Source organism: Gymnogyps californianus, chromosome 1 (assembly GCF_018139145.2).
Source record: "Gymnogyps californianus isolate 813 chromosome 1, ASM1813914v2, whole genome shotgun sequence".
Classification (NCBI taxonomy): Eukaryota; Metazoa; Chordata; class Aves; order Accipitriformes; family Cathartidae; genus Gymnogyps; species Gymnogyps californianus.
The window spans coordinates 163,931,130-163,948,277 of NC_059471.1; the positions used below are offsets into that span (position 1 = coordinate 163,931,130).

General features: G+C 36.8%; 1 protein-coding gene across 7 annotated transcripts in view; it reads right to left on the reverse strand.

The window, feature by feature from the left end:
• The window catches only part of ATF7IP (activating transcription factor 7 interacting protein), a 114,711-nt gene that overhangs the window by 17,354 nt on the left and 80,209 nt on the right, over window positions 1-17,148 (reverse strand). For all 7 annotated transcript variants that reach the window (XR_007768209.1, XR_007768210.1, XM_050915236.1 and 4 more), the window contains exon 10: window positions 16,542-16,609. Coding sequence is in view for 5 of the 7 variants with exons in the window: in XM_050915236.1 (XP_050771193.1) it covers window positions 16,542-16,609 (68 nt within the window). In the remaining 2 variants the exon portion in view is untranslated. The remainder of the gene's footprint in view (window positions 1-16,541; window positions 16,610-17,148) is intronic.

The window sequence follows — 17,148 nt, forward strand, 5'->3', positions numbered from 1 at the left end:
TCATTTTGCAAAAGCAAATCCAGGAAACACAGGCGGAAAAGGGCTATGAATTGAACATTCAGAAGGAGAGGTCTCAGAATTGATACACTTATTAGAAAGGAACTGATGAAATGAGCAGGAGGAGGAAATTTCAGACTAATTTCCCAGGACTTGAAAAACAGGCAATAAACAAATGACTGTATTGCGGTATCAAAGTATTTTTAGCTTTGTAAGGAGTAAAAAAACCTGATGACCAGTAGCATTTGTTATTTTACAGGTAAATAAATAACAACTTGGTGTTATAGAGTATCTTCCAAATATGACTCTCAACATTTTAATCCGGTTTTAATCTGTGCTTTCCGCTATAGTAGTATAACCTTTTGACAGAACAGTCACCAGGACAATATATTATGGTCTTGAGACAGCTCGGCCTATGTGCCTATAAAGAAATTGACTTCACAGTAAGAAAAAGGGAAAGCTACACTGCAACCTGTATGCTTCTAAGACATGTCATCAAAAGCCATCAGAAAACTTCAATTGTATCCAGCTTTTTGAAGTAATTTCATTACTGTATTTTCATCCATTATCACAAATTTTAGCATTCTATTATTCTACATATGAAGCCATTTGTAACCATCTCTTTAGAGAGGATAAAGTGATCTTTTAAGCTACTGTGAAGGCTAAATGTTATAAAAACCCCTCTAGAGGACCATCAAACAAGATTTATCTTCTGCATCGATTGCTGTCCCTCAGCTGTTCAGACGGGAGGGACCACCAACATCTTCCTTTAGGTGATGGAAAAAATATTGGGGGAGGTCCTATATACTTCCAGGTTGTAAAATATACTTTCTAGAAAAAACCTTGAATGATGTCAATTTCTAGTTCCTTAAACTTGCTGCAAAAATTAGGGTTTTTTTGCTTTTGTAGAAGAGATGATCACTTATTGTTGGACTGAACTGCTACTGATTTATGGATTAGAGTAAACCAGGTTCCTTAGGACAGACAAAGGGTTAGGAAAGCAACATAATTATAAAAATCTCTGAACAATTAACATGGAAAAAAGCGTAAGAGTTATCAGCCCCACATGGCCTGTACAAATGCCAACACAATAAAACCTAGGAAGATTAGAGATTTTTCTGTGCAGACAGATGGGGACAGATGCAAAAAGCCTAAGCATTGAGATTATCTGCTCTATGACCTTTCAGTTGGGTAAAACTAAGCCTTTAAGGACGTCCTAAAGACAATTCTCACATAGGCAAGGCTTTGAGGAGACGGAAAAGAGGTATCGTCTGATTACTAAATGCAAACAAAAGCTGTGTCCAAATTATCAGTCACTGAATTTGGAGTGCCTGACATGATTGATCTCTTCATTATGCATTATTACAACCTGATTTCTTCTTGCCTTAAGTTCTGATGCTGCCACTGATGAAATTCTACTAACCTACATGATACACAATTTGAGTACAAAATATCTAACTACGTATGTTCACAGGCAACAGAAGAGACCTCTATAGGGACTCTATCTTTGCTATACATAGAGAAACAGCTTTCAGATTTATTAACCATGGAATTCTTCTGTTGAGTGATTTCTATTTCAAAGACTTTCAAGCTTCAGTTTTCTTACTATGATGAGCTGATTTACCCACTTGAAGGTTAAGATAAAAGGCATGTTCAAATAATCAATTACTTGATTAGCATAAAATCAAGAGGAATTTCATTCCAAGTTGATATCTTCCCAGTCAATGATATGTATTTTGAACTATGGTGCTCTCTGCCAAGAGAAAGCAGATTGAAAAATGGAGGGGGAGATTTATAAGGAACTGGAGAAAGAAAAAACTAACACTAAGCTATTCATTTCTCCCCACTATAAAATACATTAGTCTGAAGTAATTTCCTTTCAATTCCTCCCCTGCAAGGAAATCAAAATCCTTAGAAAAATACTCTGTATGAGAGCTAACTGTTTTGAAGCCCTACTTAACCGTGCCAGTGGAGAAAGTTCTTTGAATTTCCAAGTGTGCAAGTGTCACTGCATGCATTTTTTATTTTGGTGTGTCTGGAAGGCCAAAAATCTTTAGTTAAACAGGCAATTATTAAATGATAAATCCAGTCAGCCGACAAGGTCTCACACATGCACTTCTCAGGAGGAAAGACCTTGTAGTTAGCCGCACTATTCAAGGTTTTCTACTAAACAACCCTGGTAGGAATCTCCTCAACAGGAACTATCCATAAGCAGTCAGGTTCCTTCCACAACCCACACTAGAAGTTGCAGATCTGCAGGGCAGCATTTTGAGTGGTTCTCTGTTGTACATCCCCCAGCCCTGGTTCCAGGGCACACACTCCAGCTACTCCAAGAAGAAGCTGTACTCCACACACAGCACACCCTGAAGTCCTGACTCTCCAGCCTCCCCAACTAGATTCCCCTAGTTCACTGACCATGCATCTCCCTTGAATGAAATTTAGGGGTACAGGAAAATTTTAAGGAAGCTTGAAACGCTGAAAATGCTGCACATTGTGTTTCCTACCTAGGGTGGATATGGTGTAGGCAGGGTATCCCCACACAGAATAGACTGCTAATTATGCTTGCCATAAAGGTCAGGATTTTGACTATTCAGAGCACCCACCTACATTCAAAAGGAGGAGGAGTATCCATTTCTATATCCTGTAGTGTTGGCACACAGTTTTCAGATACTTGTAGGTATCTCAAATCCAGGAAAGAAAAGGAGATTCAGGAAGAACTGGGAATCGGGTACTAGAAGACTGGTCCACGCTACTTTCTCACGGTGAAATTAAGCATCTCCATGATCTGAAAGAGCAGCTTTATCACCCTATCCCAGATGTTTCTGGAGTGTTGTCACTTACCACCTGAATTGTTAAGACCTACAAATGGAACCATTTGGAATCATCCCTGCCAAAAGCAAGTAATAAATGGTTCTCAGAAAGTCCTGTGTCCAACCCACCAAGAAAATAAAAACATCCCTTTTGAGTATCATGACTATTTTACTCAGAAATTCTCTCAGGGAAATTTTTGTTGCTACACGGACTCATGAAAACTCCAGTTTACAACAGAGCTACGTTTGAGGAACGGCTAGAAGAAACAACTGCTATTGCTTCTGTAAAATGAAGGGAATGGGATTCTGAGGAGGAGACTGCCATGCCACACATCAGAAGAGGAGATTCAGACATGCTGCTCTGAGCAAAATTGGAAACTAGCTTAAGAAGGCTTGCAGCCCTGATGAAGGCAAAGGGAAGCCTGACATTGTACTTTCAGTCATGTATGAACAACAATCACATTTATGTCAAAAACTGAAATAAGAGAACAAGTCTTTCAGCTCCTAATATTAGATTTCAGCAAGCATTTGGGCAGAAACTGGTAACGCAGAAAAGCAAAGTCAAGGCATTCTGGTCTGCTATCAGTTTTCAGCTTTCACCAAACACAGGAAGCCAAGAACCTGAACCTACTTCAGCTGATCTCTCCAGAAGAGCAAGATGATGCAATCATAACACTTTTTCATCAACACAGTCACACTAGTGAAATAATTAAAACCATTTAATGAGAACCCAAAATACATGCCTGGTACTTTAGTTCCCATATTGCCTAGCAAGTCTGAATAACAGAAGATTCAGTCACCTTAGAATATCAAATAAGCTGGAACAGAAACAAAATAACCGCAGCAATATAAAGTGATCTCTATCTATCTAAAAATCATAGTTAGAAAAAAACCCAAAGCAAACAAAACCACAACCCCCAAAACCACTGTTTCATTATTTGTCAGAACCAGAGCACCAAACAGAGTCCAAACAGACCAGAATTGGCACTTAAATCTGATTGTTTACAACAGCATGTGGGTAGTTTCTAGTAATCAAACAGAAAAAAGTTTACATTGAGATTTGAAAGAAATGTAAACTACCAAACTCCCTTTTCCACCCTTCTTAACAGCTCACGTATCTTAATGTATATGCCTTTAAACTCCAAGTAAGTAGGTATCCTCCAAAATATTGTCATTCGCGCTGCCGTTTTGGACCTGTTTTATCCATAGCTGATGAGGTAACTTTGTACAACCTGGAAGTAGCAACATCACAGACTGAACCATCCAGTTAACCACAACTGTATCTGAGCTGCCTTAGTTTAAATCTTTCTCTGCTTTCACATAGCAGCCAGCAGTGTAACAATCTTAACACAAACCAATGCAATGAAAAAATTAAATTAAAAATGGAATTAAAACCTAAACCTAACAAATCCTACTCTGAAATGTCACACTTGCAAAGATAAATGTGAAAAAAAATTTTAGGAAGAAAGGAAGAAAAATACAAGACTTCATCTTTTCCCGACTTCCTAATTTTAATATAGCTACATCTTTATTCTTCATCTGGTCGGTGAACTTCCATTTGCAATTAAGATGTGTTGCACAAAACCGATGTATCCTGTAACTGAACATTTCATACTGAAGTCTAATGTAGATCCAGCCCAAGAAGATGCATGCAACTTGGAGCTGAAAGGCAAAACGCTAGGTGAAGTGGGGGAAGAGGACTGCAAGGTATGATTAAGAGCAGAAACAAAGGTGAAAAAATGGAGGAGGAAAAAAGGCAGCAGGGGAAAAGAGAATTACAAGCCAAGCAGCAGCCGAGCATGCACCACCACAAATAACAGAAGGATGGTGCGATGGCGCTACTCCGCTATTCTCGTTCAGTGTTGTGGGTTTTTCCTGAAACAGCCAGCTAAGGAGAAGGCTTCACATTTACAATCTTGATCTGTTTTGAAAAGTGTGTTCTTTAAAGAAAATCTTGTCAAATTGCAGGCCCTCTGCCCCAGCTTCTTCAGTTTGCGAAGTCATGTCCGCACCTACCACATTTACTAATATATAACTATCCCTGGGCTCTGTTTGCATGCCAAATGCCCCAGGCAAGCATCTAACTTGACAAGTGTGAAGAAAAAGTATTTTAATGCCAAGCACATAACTTGTGAAAGCAGCAACTGAAAGACCCTAGAAGAGGGGCAAAACCAAGATAGTAAATCCTCATCCCTTTCAAACGTCTGAGTGAAACCCAGTAAAGCCTGAAACAGAGGCTAAGTCATAACCTCCTCTAAACACCACTTAATCAGTTAAGTGTAAACTGCTTTATAGTGCATATGGAAGATAAAATAATGAAAAGTATGTATAAAATGAATGCAACTATTCAGATTTGTGCATTTTTCTCACTTAATATTAGAAATTGGTATTTCTAAGTGTTCTACTAGCTGCAAAACTTTTGCTGAAAAGTGATCTATAGTACTGATTCTGAGTAACATTTTCAGATTTTTTTTTTTTTTTACCATGAAAACTACTAGAAACGGACTTTGTTTTAATTTCTTACATAAGATCTCTATTCATATTACAGTAATCACACTTCAATTCATGGTTTTCTACAAAGGATTGGTAAAAATGACCTATAATCAGAATTTCATGCATTTTTCACTGTGTATACTATGACAAGATAACATCTGTTTTCTTCCAATCCCAACCACTGAAGTCCTTTTAACATAAAGAAAGTACTGAGAAATAGATGTACTGACAAATAAGATACACTTGTGGGGAGAAGTGCTAGGAAATAGCAGCAGTAATAGTTTTCCATGAGGAAGAAAAGAATTATACAGTGACTTTCTAGAACCAAAGCCATATGGGTATTATAGAAATTTTAAAAAGTAGTATAATAGAAAAAGAGTTCTTAGAGGTAATAAAAATCCTGGAACTTGTTAAAAATGCATAAATACAGCGAACAGGGTCACCTGAATCTGAAGTCACAATTAAGATTTGCAATAAAACCAATGTAAATGCTTTATAAATAAGAACTTTCTTCCTTCTTTTGGAAGACTGTCATCATATCACTTATGTCACTGACTGCAATATCTAATAATTAACCTACACACTAGTCAACAGTAAATTAATAAAGGGAAATCAGAAAGGAATCAGCCTCGCAATAAAATGAAGGGCTGTCTCTGGTGTGGAAGTAATTCTGAAGCAGTTTCCTCATCTGAAAAGTAGGGACATTGAGACAGGCTACTATCTTTTTATGTTTTTCCACATGCTGAGATCATTTCACACTGTTGTAAAATACACTGTAGTGGGAGAAAGAATATCACCTTAGCTTTGCTATCCAGCAACTTTTTCAGATCAGCACTGCTGCAAATTAGGTTGATTCATCATTTGTAATTTTGAAAAGAAAGAGAAAGAAAAAAGGGGCGAGGGGGGGAGAAAAAAGCTATTCCAATTCTATGAGGAAAACAAACACAAGGAAGGAGACTGAATTTAAAGGCCAAAGCACATATGGTAGTCGTGATGTTGAGAAAAGGAGGTATCTCCCACCATAACTACAACTGTGAAATTCAACACAGAAAGAAATAGTTACAACATCACAGCATATGTCAATGGCAAACTACTGAAGAAAACTGGAAAAGAAATCTCAAACTCAAATTGAAAAGCAAATTTTACCTGTTACATCATTTTGTATAATTTGTATAACAGCACACATACACACGCCAACATGCACATGTATTGTACCACATGAAAAACCAAAAGACAAATGTTGGTATTTTGAAGAAAGTTCTGAATATGCACTTCTCTATTCACATATGATTAAAAAAGGTTTTGGTATTATATAACGCCACGGTTCAGTTCATCACATAGAGATAACAATGCTATTCATTGTAATGCCACCTGCTTTTCATAAAGGAACATTTCAGTATGTAAAAGTGAAAAACGAAGGGAAAAAAATGCAACAACAAAAAAATACAGTGCAAAATAAAAATTAATTCCAGAGTAGTAAAGATCAAAATTCTGAAGATTACGTGTGGCACACTGACACGGTGCAGACAATTTGGTTATTAACAGTTTCTACAGTAACAAAACCGAAAAAATTCTGGGGGCTGTAAAACAGACAATCCATGAAGCATCACACCACCACAATCATATACGACGCACCAAGGCGTTATATAATAGCAAAATCAATCTTAAATTATGGGGAGCGATGTTAAAAATATGTTCTGGGAACGGGGTGTGTGTGGGGAGGGTGGTGATACCGTGTTTGTATGCATAATTATAAGGCCCATATTATGTTTTTGGTCATTCATATACAAAACTACAGATTTCAAGCACAGTCTAAGCAGCTGTGGAAATTATTTTCTTAATACATTTTTGAGCATATTTCAGTCACTAACTGTTTCAATGTCAGACTTATCACTCCTTAACAGTTATTTTTTCCAATGCAGTAACTCCCACAAAATTGAAGTAATTATTCCAGCCTTGCAAAGCTGTCATGAAAATTTATTTGACCAGGTAGCAAATGTATTTGTCATCTCTTACCAAGATAAAAATGAAAATGATAGTGCAATAAAGTTAGCAGTTCACCAAAATTATAGTTTGCACAAACAAAATTTCACAGGGCTGCAATACATGTTTTGATAGAGTGTGGTTGCATACTTGTATAATACTCAAATACTATTAACAGACATTTTACGTATTGCATTTACAAGATTGCTGTGTTCCCCTTACCCTTAACTGGTACTGTGCAACACCTCCTACAGGACAAGAACAATGCAAGCATGGAAAAAATTAATAACCAGTCTTAGTAACCCCCAGGTATTATATACCCTCTCATTTCTTTGGTGCAAAGAGCAGACATTGGCTCTGCTACCCCTATTAATAAGAATCATAAATCAAGCAGGCTGAGAGATCAGCTGCCAGAAATGCTGGTTTTAGGCACTAGCAATCATAATTCCAACTAAAAGCCATAAAGGAACACTTGACACAATACTTAAAGTATTTCTCTACTGCCGTGATTTTGTTTTTCCTTAACCAAACAGTTAAGAGGGTATATAATAAACACATACATGCATGCATGCACACACACAGGTCTCTTTACTGGTTCTTACTCTTTTAAGGTGAAACATCTACCTTGTTTCCCCAAAGCCCACTGACAGTTTCCCAACAGTATTATGTGGGATGGCCATCTTGGATGATGGAAGATCATCATCTTAATCAGTGAATACATTTATAGTACTTTTCAGATTAGTTTAACGCAGCTTTTAAAAGCTATTATCCATGTCTGGTGTAATGACATCATCAGTTAGATTGTTTTAATATTCCTCTCAATTTTTTGGCCCCAAATGACAAATTGGAGCCTACAAAACACAAGTATATTTACTTACTGAAAGCTGCTCTCAGTAACTGGGGCTGGTTTAGGTAACACAGATATGGTCTCAGGGAAAGACAAGTCGCTTTAAAAGTCATACAAGAATGGATTCACTTGAATTTTGTTCCTTACAACAGCCACCTAATTCAGCTGCATGACGTCCTGTCAGGAATTTTTCAGATGATTTTTTAAATTCATTTTTTAAACTGTCCTCCTGCTAACATCTTTATAATTTAGATTTCTAATTAGTCTCAGGTAAAGGTTCCACCTCACAGATGAGAGCTAGTTGCATTTTAAACAGCACAAACATAACCCCAGGGTCAGAGACAAAAATCAAGTAGCCCATTTTACATATATAATTATGTATGTTTATTTTCAGTGACAAAACCATGAAATGCAAGGAAACATATTCATCAATAATGCTTCAACAATATAGAATTAATAGCTGCTTATAAATTGTAAGCTGACATATCCACTTTGTTCACATTGTTTCCCAACAGATATTCACAAGTTTGTTACACATTGCAAAGTAAAGGGATAGGAGTTATAAATGTACTTTATTAACATTTTACCAGATGAATTTCCAATAGTCAGCAAAATAGCTTAAACTAAACTGTAGTTCAACCAAACAAATCAAGGCATGTCAGAAACAATGGGAAATGGATAGGACACTGGTGGATTTTTAAAAAAAACTATTATTAGCTGAAAAGGTGAAAAGCACAGATGAAATTTAGACTGAAAAAAGATTTACTCCATAAGAGGATAAGGTGCACCTGAAGTGGGGAACAGGGAAGAAAAGACTATTCACCTGACCTGGTGTTTTAATAACTATAACATAATCATTCTTGAACAGATTGACTTTATGCCAGCCATTTTTAACACATCCAACCCTATTCAAATTTGTTCACTGTTATTTTATGTCACAATGTAATAAAGCTGCTTTCATAGATTCTTTCAGTATACCATAGCTATATTTATATATTATATATATATAATATATATAAATCCTGTATCTATAACTGGGATTCATAATAAAATACTTAAAAACCATTCTAAAGATTTTTTATATAATTAAAAATGCCTTTGTCTCTGTAACAATAATATTTACCCCAATACATTAAAAGTGCTTGTCATGTCTTCAGAAATGCAATTCTAGGACCTGAGGCACTGGAACGGCCATTAGTAAAATGACTGGGACTGAATAACAACCCTTCAACTTCTGTGTACACAGGAAAAAGTTGAACTTGAGACACTAACACAAATGTAGTAAGATGCCCCCCCTCCCACATCCCTGTTGCCATTCTTTTTGGAGCAAGAAGCAGAGGAAGGCTGAAAAAGGAGAAGCAGTCATACAGCAAAATCATACGTCCAAGCTGCTTACTGAAAACTTTGACTATACTAATCTTAACAGTATGCAACTATTGAGAAGCTGTATAGTTCACAATAACCAAAGAGATGTACCAGACTAAAAACACAACAAAGCCAAAACCACGTTCAATTTCAAAGCATCCTTCCAATAACTTCAGGTATTTGACATTGTGCACAATGGAGCTCTTCAGGGGGCACAGAGAAGGTGCATATAAACATTTACCTTCTAGATCTCCCACACTGTAAATCACAGTACCTTACAGTGGGGATGAATTACTTAAATAGCAATAAAAGAACAAAAAAAAATTAACATACTGCAAGATACTGTGCCAACTTCATAAAAATAAAAAGCAACCAGGGTACTCCTTGAAGTAACAGCAGAGATTTCCAAACTTATCAGGAAAAAGCACAGAAAACACAAGTTCTAGATTCACAGCACCAGTACCAAAGCTTCATTATGAAAATGAGATGCAAAACTAAATATATGGATGTATTATATAAGGTTCCAGTCATTCCCCACTGTTTTCAGAGTCATCTCCATCAAGGGAAATGGAATTTAATCAATGACATGACAGCCATTATTTAAAAAACCAGTTTAGTTGACTTAGTTAAGGCTAAGTGCTGTTTTTTTGCAACTTATTTTAGGAAAAGATCTAACTAGAAAATTCAAGAGTGATAGATGATAAATTTCTTTCAAAGTATATTCGTTATATTCAGATTTTTAAAGTGAATTTTAAATGATGATTAACAATTTTGTATTAAGTTTACAGCCAAAGCCTAAATTTAAGTTTAGACAAACAAACTGTACTTAACCTGTTGGTTCACACCAACATGCTTCACCTATAATGGAAATATAATGGTGGGCGGGGGGGGAGGGGGGGAAGAACTCAGTTATCCTGCTGTTTGAGGTTCTCTGCTGTTACTGCCACTGAGGAGTCCAATTCATGTCCATTTTGATAGAATTAATGATGTTCACACAGCATAACTTGTACTGCAATGAACAGGATTGACTTGAAATTTTATCTCACAGTTTAAAAAAAAAGGGGGGTGGGGGGGTGGGGGGAGACGCCCTGCTCCCCATGTTACTGTACACATAGCCAAACCTGACTTAACAAAAGCAGCAAAACACCCATTCTGTTTGCCTACTTCAGCTTTTCTAGAAAGGAAATACATGTAGAAAAAATTCATTTAACACTTTGGGTGGGAGGGGGCACAGGAGAAAAATTTTTCAGTTCTGGAAGGTTAGAAATATGTTCTATTAATTAGAATTAATTCAAATATTAGCAGAAAGCTTAGTGAACACCGACTCTAGCTCTTGTGAAGCAATAATACTTCCAGCCCAAACCAGGAATGCTTTTTATTTAAAAAAAAAATTTCTCCCATACAAAAATTAAAAAAAGCTAGTAATACTGCAGTCAGTAGCTTTGAAGTATCAGGTTCAAACTGAAGGTAGTAAGAGGACACTGTATAGTTGGTGTCAACAGAATGAGAATTTAACAAATGAGAAGCCAAAAATACTCAATTATGAGCCAACAGAATGGAAGTCAAGTTAGAAGCCAAATGATAATTAAAAAGAATCAGAGACAAGCCCAGATTGGCCAAAAGAGTCCCTTTTTCAATTTAAATCACCAACTAGATTTGTGTTAAGGAATGAAACAATCAGCAATATGCTGTTACAGTAAGTTACCTAGGTGCAGTTAGGACCAGAGCAGGGCATGTGGTCAGTATGACCACAGTATGCAGCAAGAGGGAACAAAAAAGAATTATCTCCTGGCAACATACTTTTCTTGTTTCTGCAGGATAAGTGTTCAATGCCAGTATGCTGGAACAAGCAACTACCTGAGACAAAGACAGGAATATTTTTTTTTTGGGAAAAATAATACATCCCCGTCTTGGTGAAATTTTAGAGTAAGTATCTTCAAACAAGAAATTAAATTTGCCAGTCTGGCTGAATTATGAATTCTATGAATCCCTAAAATTTAGAAATGTATGTTACTCTAAAATAGCCTAGAGTAAGCTACTGCACAGTTCTCCTGTATTTTGAGAACTGTTTGCCCTTCGTTCTTTCAATTTTTCTTCTTTCTAGCCATTAGGAAGGATTACTTTCTTTACCATTTCCATTTGATTTACTCTAGGCTTGACAAAATGATAATCCTGGATCCATGATGTCCTCCCTCTAGTCACTGATGTCGTAAGTTAATGCTGCAACTAAGGAAGTGTACGACTGTGCAGAAGTAATTTTTATTTTAATAATTATATCTGACCAACTAGCTCAATCATTATAACAACAGCAAATAAAAGTGACTGTAAACACAATACGTAAGATGAATATAGCACTTTCAAAACCTTTTAATCTTTAATATGATCCACCAGAAAATGGAACACTCTGTGCTGGTCTTACACTTTGGAAAATTGATGCAGTAAGAACGAATAACCTACCCAAAGCCACAAAGGTAAACAGCATCAGCCAAGATAAAAACTCCAAAGTTCAGGCATCAAGTCCTCTGTTCAGACTATAACAGTGATAAATTGCATTCAATATTTGAAAGCCTTTCCCAGCAAGGAAGTTCTCCACAGAATTAAGAGTTTATCATGGTCAATTTGTTATTTTAGCTGAGATTCTTCTCTATTTTGTCCACTGCTGAGCAACATAAACACTTCCAGTGAAGTCCTTAGTGTGATAAACTCTGTGTGTGTGGGCACCTGTGTACACACACATATGCACACGCATTTCAAAAGGACGAAGCCATTCTTATTTCATTCAGTTAATATAATGGAAAACAGTTTTAAATGCTACACTGTTTCTTCTTCCAAAGTGGACCTACCATAATTTGTGATCTGATGACCAGTTTTCCATTTTTATTTACAGGAAAATCTCTCAATTTGTCAGAATCTGACAAAAATTATGGCATAGAATAGCAGAGACAAACCATGAGTTAGATTCTTAAGTATGCTTCATTAAAAATGAACTATGACTAGCCCTCCTAATTTGTAATTTTTTTTCATTAAAGAGCCTTTTAAACTACAATTTCATTTCTCTGACAAAATTCACATCTACTATCCTGAGAATTTCTAACTAATCTCTTATGGAAAATGTAATGATAGGATCAGTTTACTATAGTGAGCTAATCTAAAGAAGTTAAAACCAAAAATAATATTTGGATAGGGTTTGGTGGGAAAGAACAGGATGTGCTTCCTGTGAATTACACTATACTGACAAAGACTATACTGACTATACTGCAAAGACAATGTGAAATGTAACAGAAAGGGTAGGTGAGAGGAAATACAAAAAAACCTCTCACAAGATAAGCACGTACAGAGACAACACTTCAACTCTAATTACTTGCCATTTAAGCAACAAACCTGTTCTCAGCTCTTTGGAGAACACTTTCCCCATTTCGTGCACAACTGAAGAGATCCCAATTTTAGTATCATTTGTATCAAATAGTGCCTTTGGAGAACAGAATGACTGAAATCTTAGCCATAAATATTAAACAGGAAAAGGAAAGACCTGAAATACAAATCTGTAGCTCACAGAGAAAATCAATTTAGAAGAATGATTTAAAAAAAAAAAAAAAAAAAAAAAAAAGGCACAATCCTCTGGTAGGTCCGATAACAAATTGAACAGAGAGGGTGACAGTGATCAAGCAATTCCAGGTGTTTTCATGCATATGTATATATCTGTAGTGTATCTGTGTCCATTTCTTTCAGCTTCTACTTTCTCCGTGCTCTTCAGTAATCAAGTATTTGATTTGTAAGATGCTACATTAGTGCCAGCAGGCACAAAATGGTATAATAAATACACTCTTCACAAAATATAGAAGTCATGCACTTAGTGAAGAAAGCATAGCTCTTCAGCTAAGTGGAAATCAATATCTCCCTTTCATGTTTTAAAAATAGCTCTGCTCAGCCACTTAAAGAGTCCCAGCTGCCACAGAAAGTCATACAAACTCCAAGCCCTGCTCTGTTTAAGTTTCTGTTCCATAGCTCACTTCAGGAGTGCGAACAGGATACTTCTTGCTGAACTAGACCATAAGAAATTTCCTTAGTAGACAAAGCGAAAAAACAAATTTGATAATTTTTCCATTTTAGCAATTCATTTAAAATCAGTTCCATCACAGAAGCATCAAGTCATTGGTTCTTGTTTTATCACACGCTTTATAAGGACAGGTTCATTACAACAGCCTTGAAGGGGACCGGCAGTTAGGTTCCCACTGGCCATGTTCTTGGGGAGAAACACCTTGGAAGAACTGTGGTTCAACAGGACAGGGCTTTTGGAATTCAGAGCTGGGTGTCCCTCAGGGACTAAAGTCGCAGAATTAGTGCCAGGTGGCACCACAGATTTCTTAGGGAATAAAATTTTGCTTTGTTCTAGAACAACATGGTTTATAGAAGAGGTGGAGGCACCAGATAGTGATTCTTTTATCACTTCATTTGGGATCTTGCTATATAGGTACTTGGGGGCGTTATTCTCCATTATATCTGACCAAGCCCTGTAGCGAACTTCCGCAGCTCCCCAGTAGTGTCTAACAGCAGACTCAGAGCGATGGCCTGTCACTGCCATTATTTCTCTAGGCCCCAGTCCTGCTTCACACAGTAGCTGGATGGTGGTAGTTCGGAGAGAATGATTGGTGTATCGTTGAGAGAGCCTGGCTGCCACACTTATCCTGGGCATCATGGTACCTAAGTAGTTCACACCCATCGGTTCTCTTTTGTACCAGACAGGCTGTTCTTGCATTTGCTCTGATGTTAGCTTTAAAGGATGCAGGTAAAAGGCAGGGGGCTCCGGAGGCAACTTAGACAAATAAAGCTCCAAGGAAAAAACAGGACAGTTTGGGTCCCCTGGCATATCATACATTTTACCCATTTTATGAGGATCTTCTCCATTTTTTCCTTTGCCAGGATACCTAAACATAGCATATCGACGCCCATTCTTGTCCTTCTCAACAACAAAAGCATCTGGAGCCAGATCTCTTAAAATTTCCCTCCCTCGTTTGGCAAAATGCAACTGCAAATCAAACCACACCTTGTTGACGAGTGCCAGTGGACTGTGCAATCCCAGCACACCAGACTGTTTAATCTTACGCAAGTCCTCAGCAGCTATAGGAGGATGGTGGTGAGTCTCATCCTTTCCCTGCATGCGCAGCATCTTCAGCACGCTCACAAATACCATGTTTGCACTAGCAAACTCTTTGTCCTTCATTAAACAAATCTGACGATTATAAGGTGGCATTTTGAGATGCCGGTTTATGCCAGCACGCATTGACTTGTAGCTTGCCACACTGTAGGTATTTCCATCGTGATTCCTTATTGTGTAATAAAACTCTCTCAAGATATCATTGAGTTCACTTACTGGGACCAATTCAAAGCTAGGATCCTTGCCATTTTTGGCCAGCCATTGTTTTAATAGGTTAGCTGCCCAGCCAGTCTGCTTGTGGGTGTTTTTGATGCTCTTAGCATCCTCTTCCTCTTCCTCCAAGCCAAAGAGGACATCCTCAGGGAAGTTAAAATTCGTCTGTGCTGCTTCTACCGCTGCTTTATTTTCTGATGAAGTCTCTTCCTGTTTCAACTGCTTTTCGAAACAATTGATCAAAGTTGTACCATCAAATATGCCACAGGTATACGGCACACAGCGAACTACTTTTTGATCTGAGAGCTGTGAAGTGCGGAGTAATACATAATATTTTGGATTTTACATAACAAAAAGCAGGTGGCATTAACTGGATTTTTCAAATGATACGGCATGTCAATTTCATACCTCACTAGCCAATTAAAATGCATCACGTCCTTCTTTATTAACCATGGCATTACACATGCTTTAACTGATTTGACTGAAAGCAAACCTAGAAACATACACTATAACAGAAGACTGAAAACCGGAAACAATCATGTGTCTCTTATTTCCCTCCTCCTTGCTCATCTTCCATTGCTAAATACCACTACCACACACAATCTGTTTTTCCAAAATCTTTTCCGGGTTTCAGGCTCTACCAAAGAAGAAAAATTCCAAAATATGCATCTTATACTGGAAATTAGATCTTAAAACCATACATCTGTCATCCATTCTGGTACTGAATTTCCTACATATCAAGTACTGATAAATGTTTTAATAGCTATAATCCACAGGTATCTTTGAAAAATGAAGTTCCAAACAACCATTCTTTATGAAATGCCTTAATAAAAAGGTAGAGTGAGGCACAGTTTATACTCTATAATACTGGTTATCTTTGCCAGGGTATTTCTGCAACAGGTGAAAAACAAAATCTTGTCCAGTATATTTTCTTCTTGCTTTGAAATACAATTCAGATTTAACTGTACCTTGAAACACTATTAAATGTGGAAATTTTGGCTAGAAGAAATTAATTTTATTCCCCTTGACAAAATGACTTCCCATTAACAGCAATGTAAGTATAAGGTGCTTTGTGAAATATCTGTACGCAGAAAGAAAATTAAGTATGAATAATTTTAAATAGCTTAATTTCAACCTTTAAATTTCAAAGCAAGTTCAACAAATTTTAGATGAGGAATCCAGAAGTACTTCTCCTTTATCATGAAGTAGTTATTCCTAAAGAAAGTTTTTTTTCCCTTTTTTTCTATGACATATGGCAATGAAATATTAGAATTCCAATTTTTATTAACTTCTGGATTAGTGTGGAAATGAGAGAGCTGCAATAATTTACAAAATATTTGTAGCTTTAAGTTCAAGCCCTTCACACAAAAACTGGGCAGGGTTTTCTTTGGTATGTTAGCTCTGTTTAATCAGACAAGTTTTTAGTATGCTCCTGAATTACTAACTCATCTACTTACAAAAACCCCATCAGAAAACTTCTGAAAAGATTATCAGAAGCTCATGCTCCAAGTAATACTCTGGATCAGAAGAAGAAGAAAAATACAAACGGACAGAAACTAGAAAGGATGGCATAAAAAAAACCCCCTAAAATTGTTTCATTATGAGCAATAAAGGTAAAGAACTTTTATCCTGTGGATTGTAACTTTAGAATTTTATATAGAAACAATCAATAACCTACCTGTGTTGTTCCCTCAGCAGTTCGCTTGTTTGCCGAAGTATCTGTTGGTGGCCTGCTTGTCTGGTTTTCTGAGGGGTCAAGAAATTGTTCATTTGCAGTATCTAATCAGTACTAACTACTGCTATCCACTATACAAATTTGGAGGCAATATTTGAAATTGTTTGACGCTAAACATTCAGTATGTGGCACATTTAACATTTTTCAGCCCTAATTTTCAATTATAAGTATTCAAGCTTGATTACTACAATTTTTCAGAGGGAACAGAAGATACAGAAAAGCAAAATGGCACTTTCCAGCCTAGAAGCAGTATATGTTCACCTCCTTGAAAGTCTGACAGTGTATTCAACATATTTTATGAACAATTCCCTTGCCTATCTGAGGACAAAGCCTAACTCCAACCTCTCCTCCCTCTGTATGTAAACTGACAAGATATTAAACTGGAAAAAAATTACAATTATTCAACTTTTTTTTTTTTAAAATTGACTGAACAATGGATGGTTAAACAGACTGCAAAATACATAACTGAGACAATTTGTGCAGGGAGACTGAGTATCTTTATTAGCTCAGCCAAACATATATCTAAACTAGCACCTTAAGCAGAAGTTGC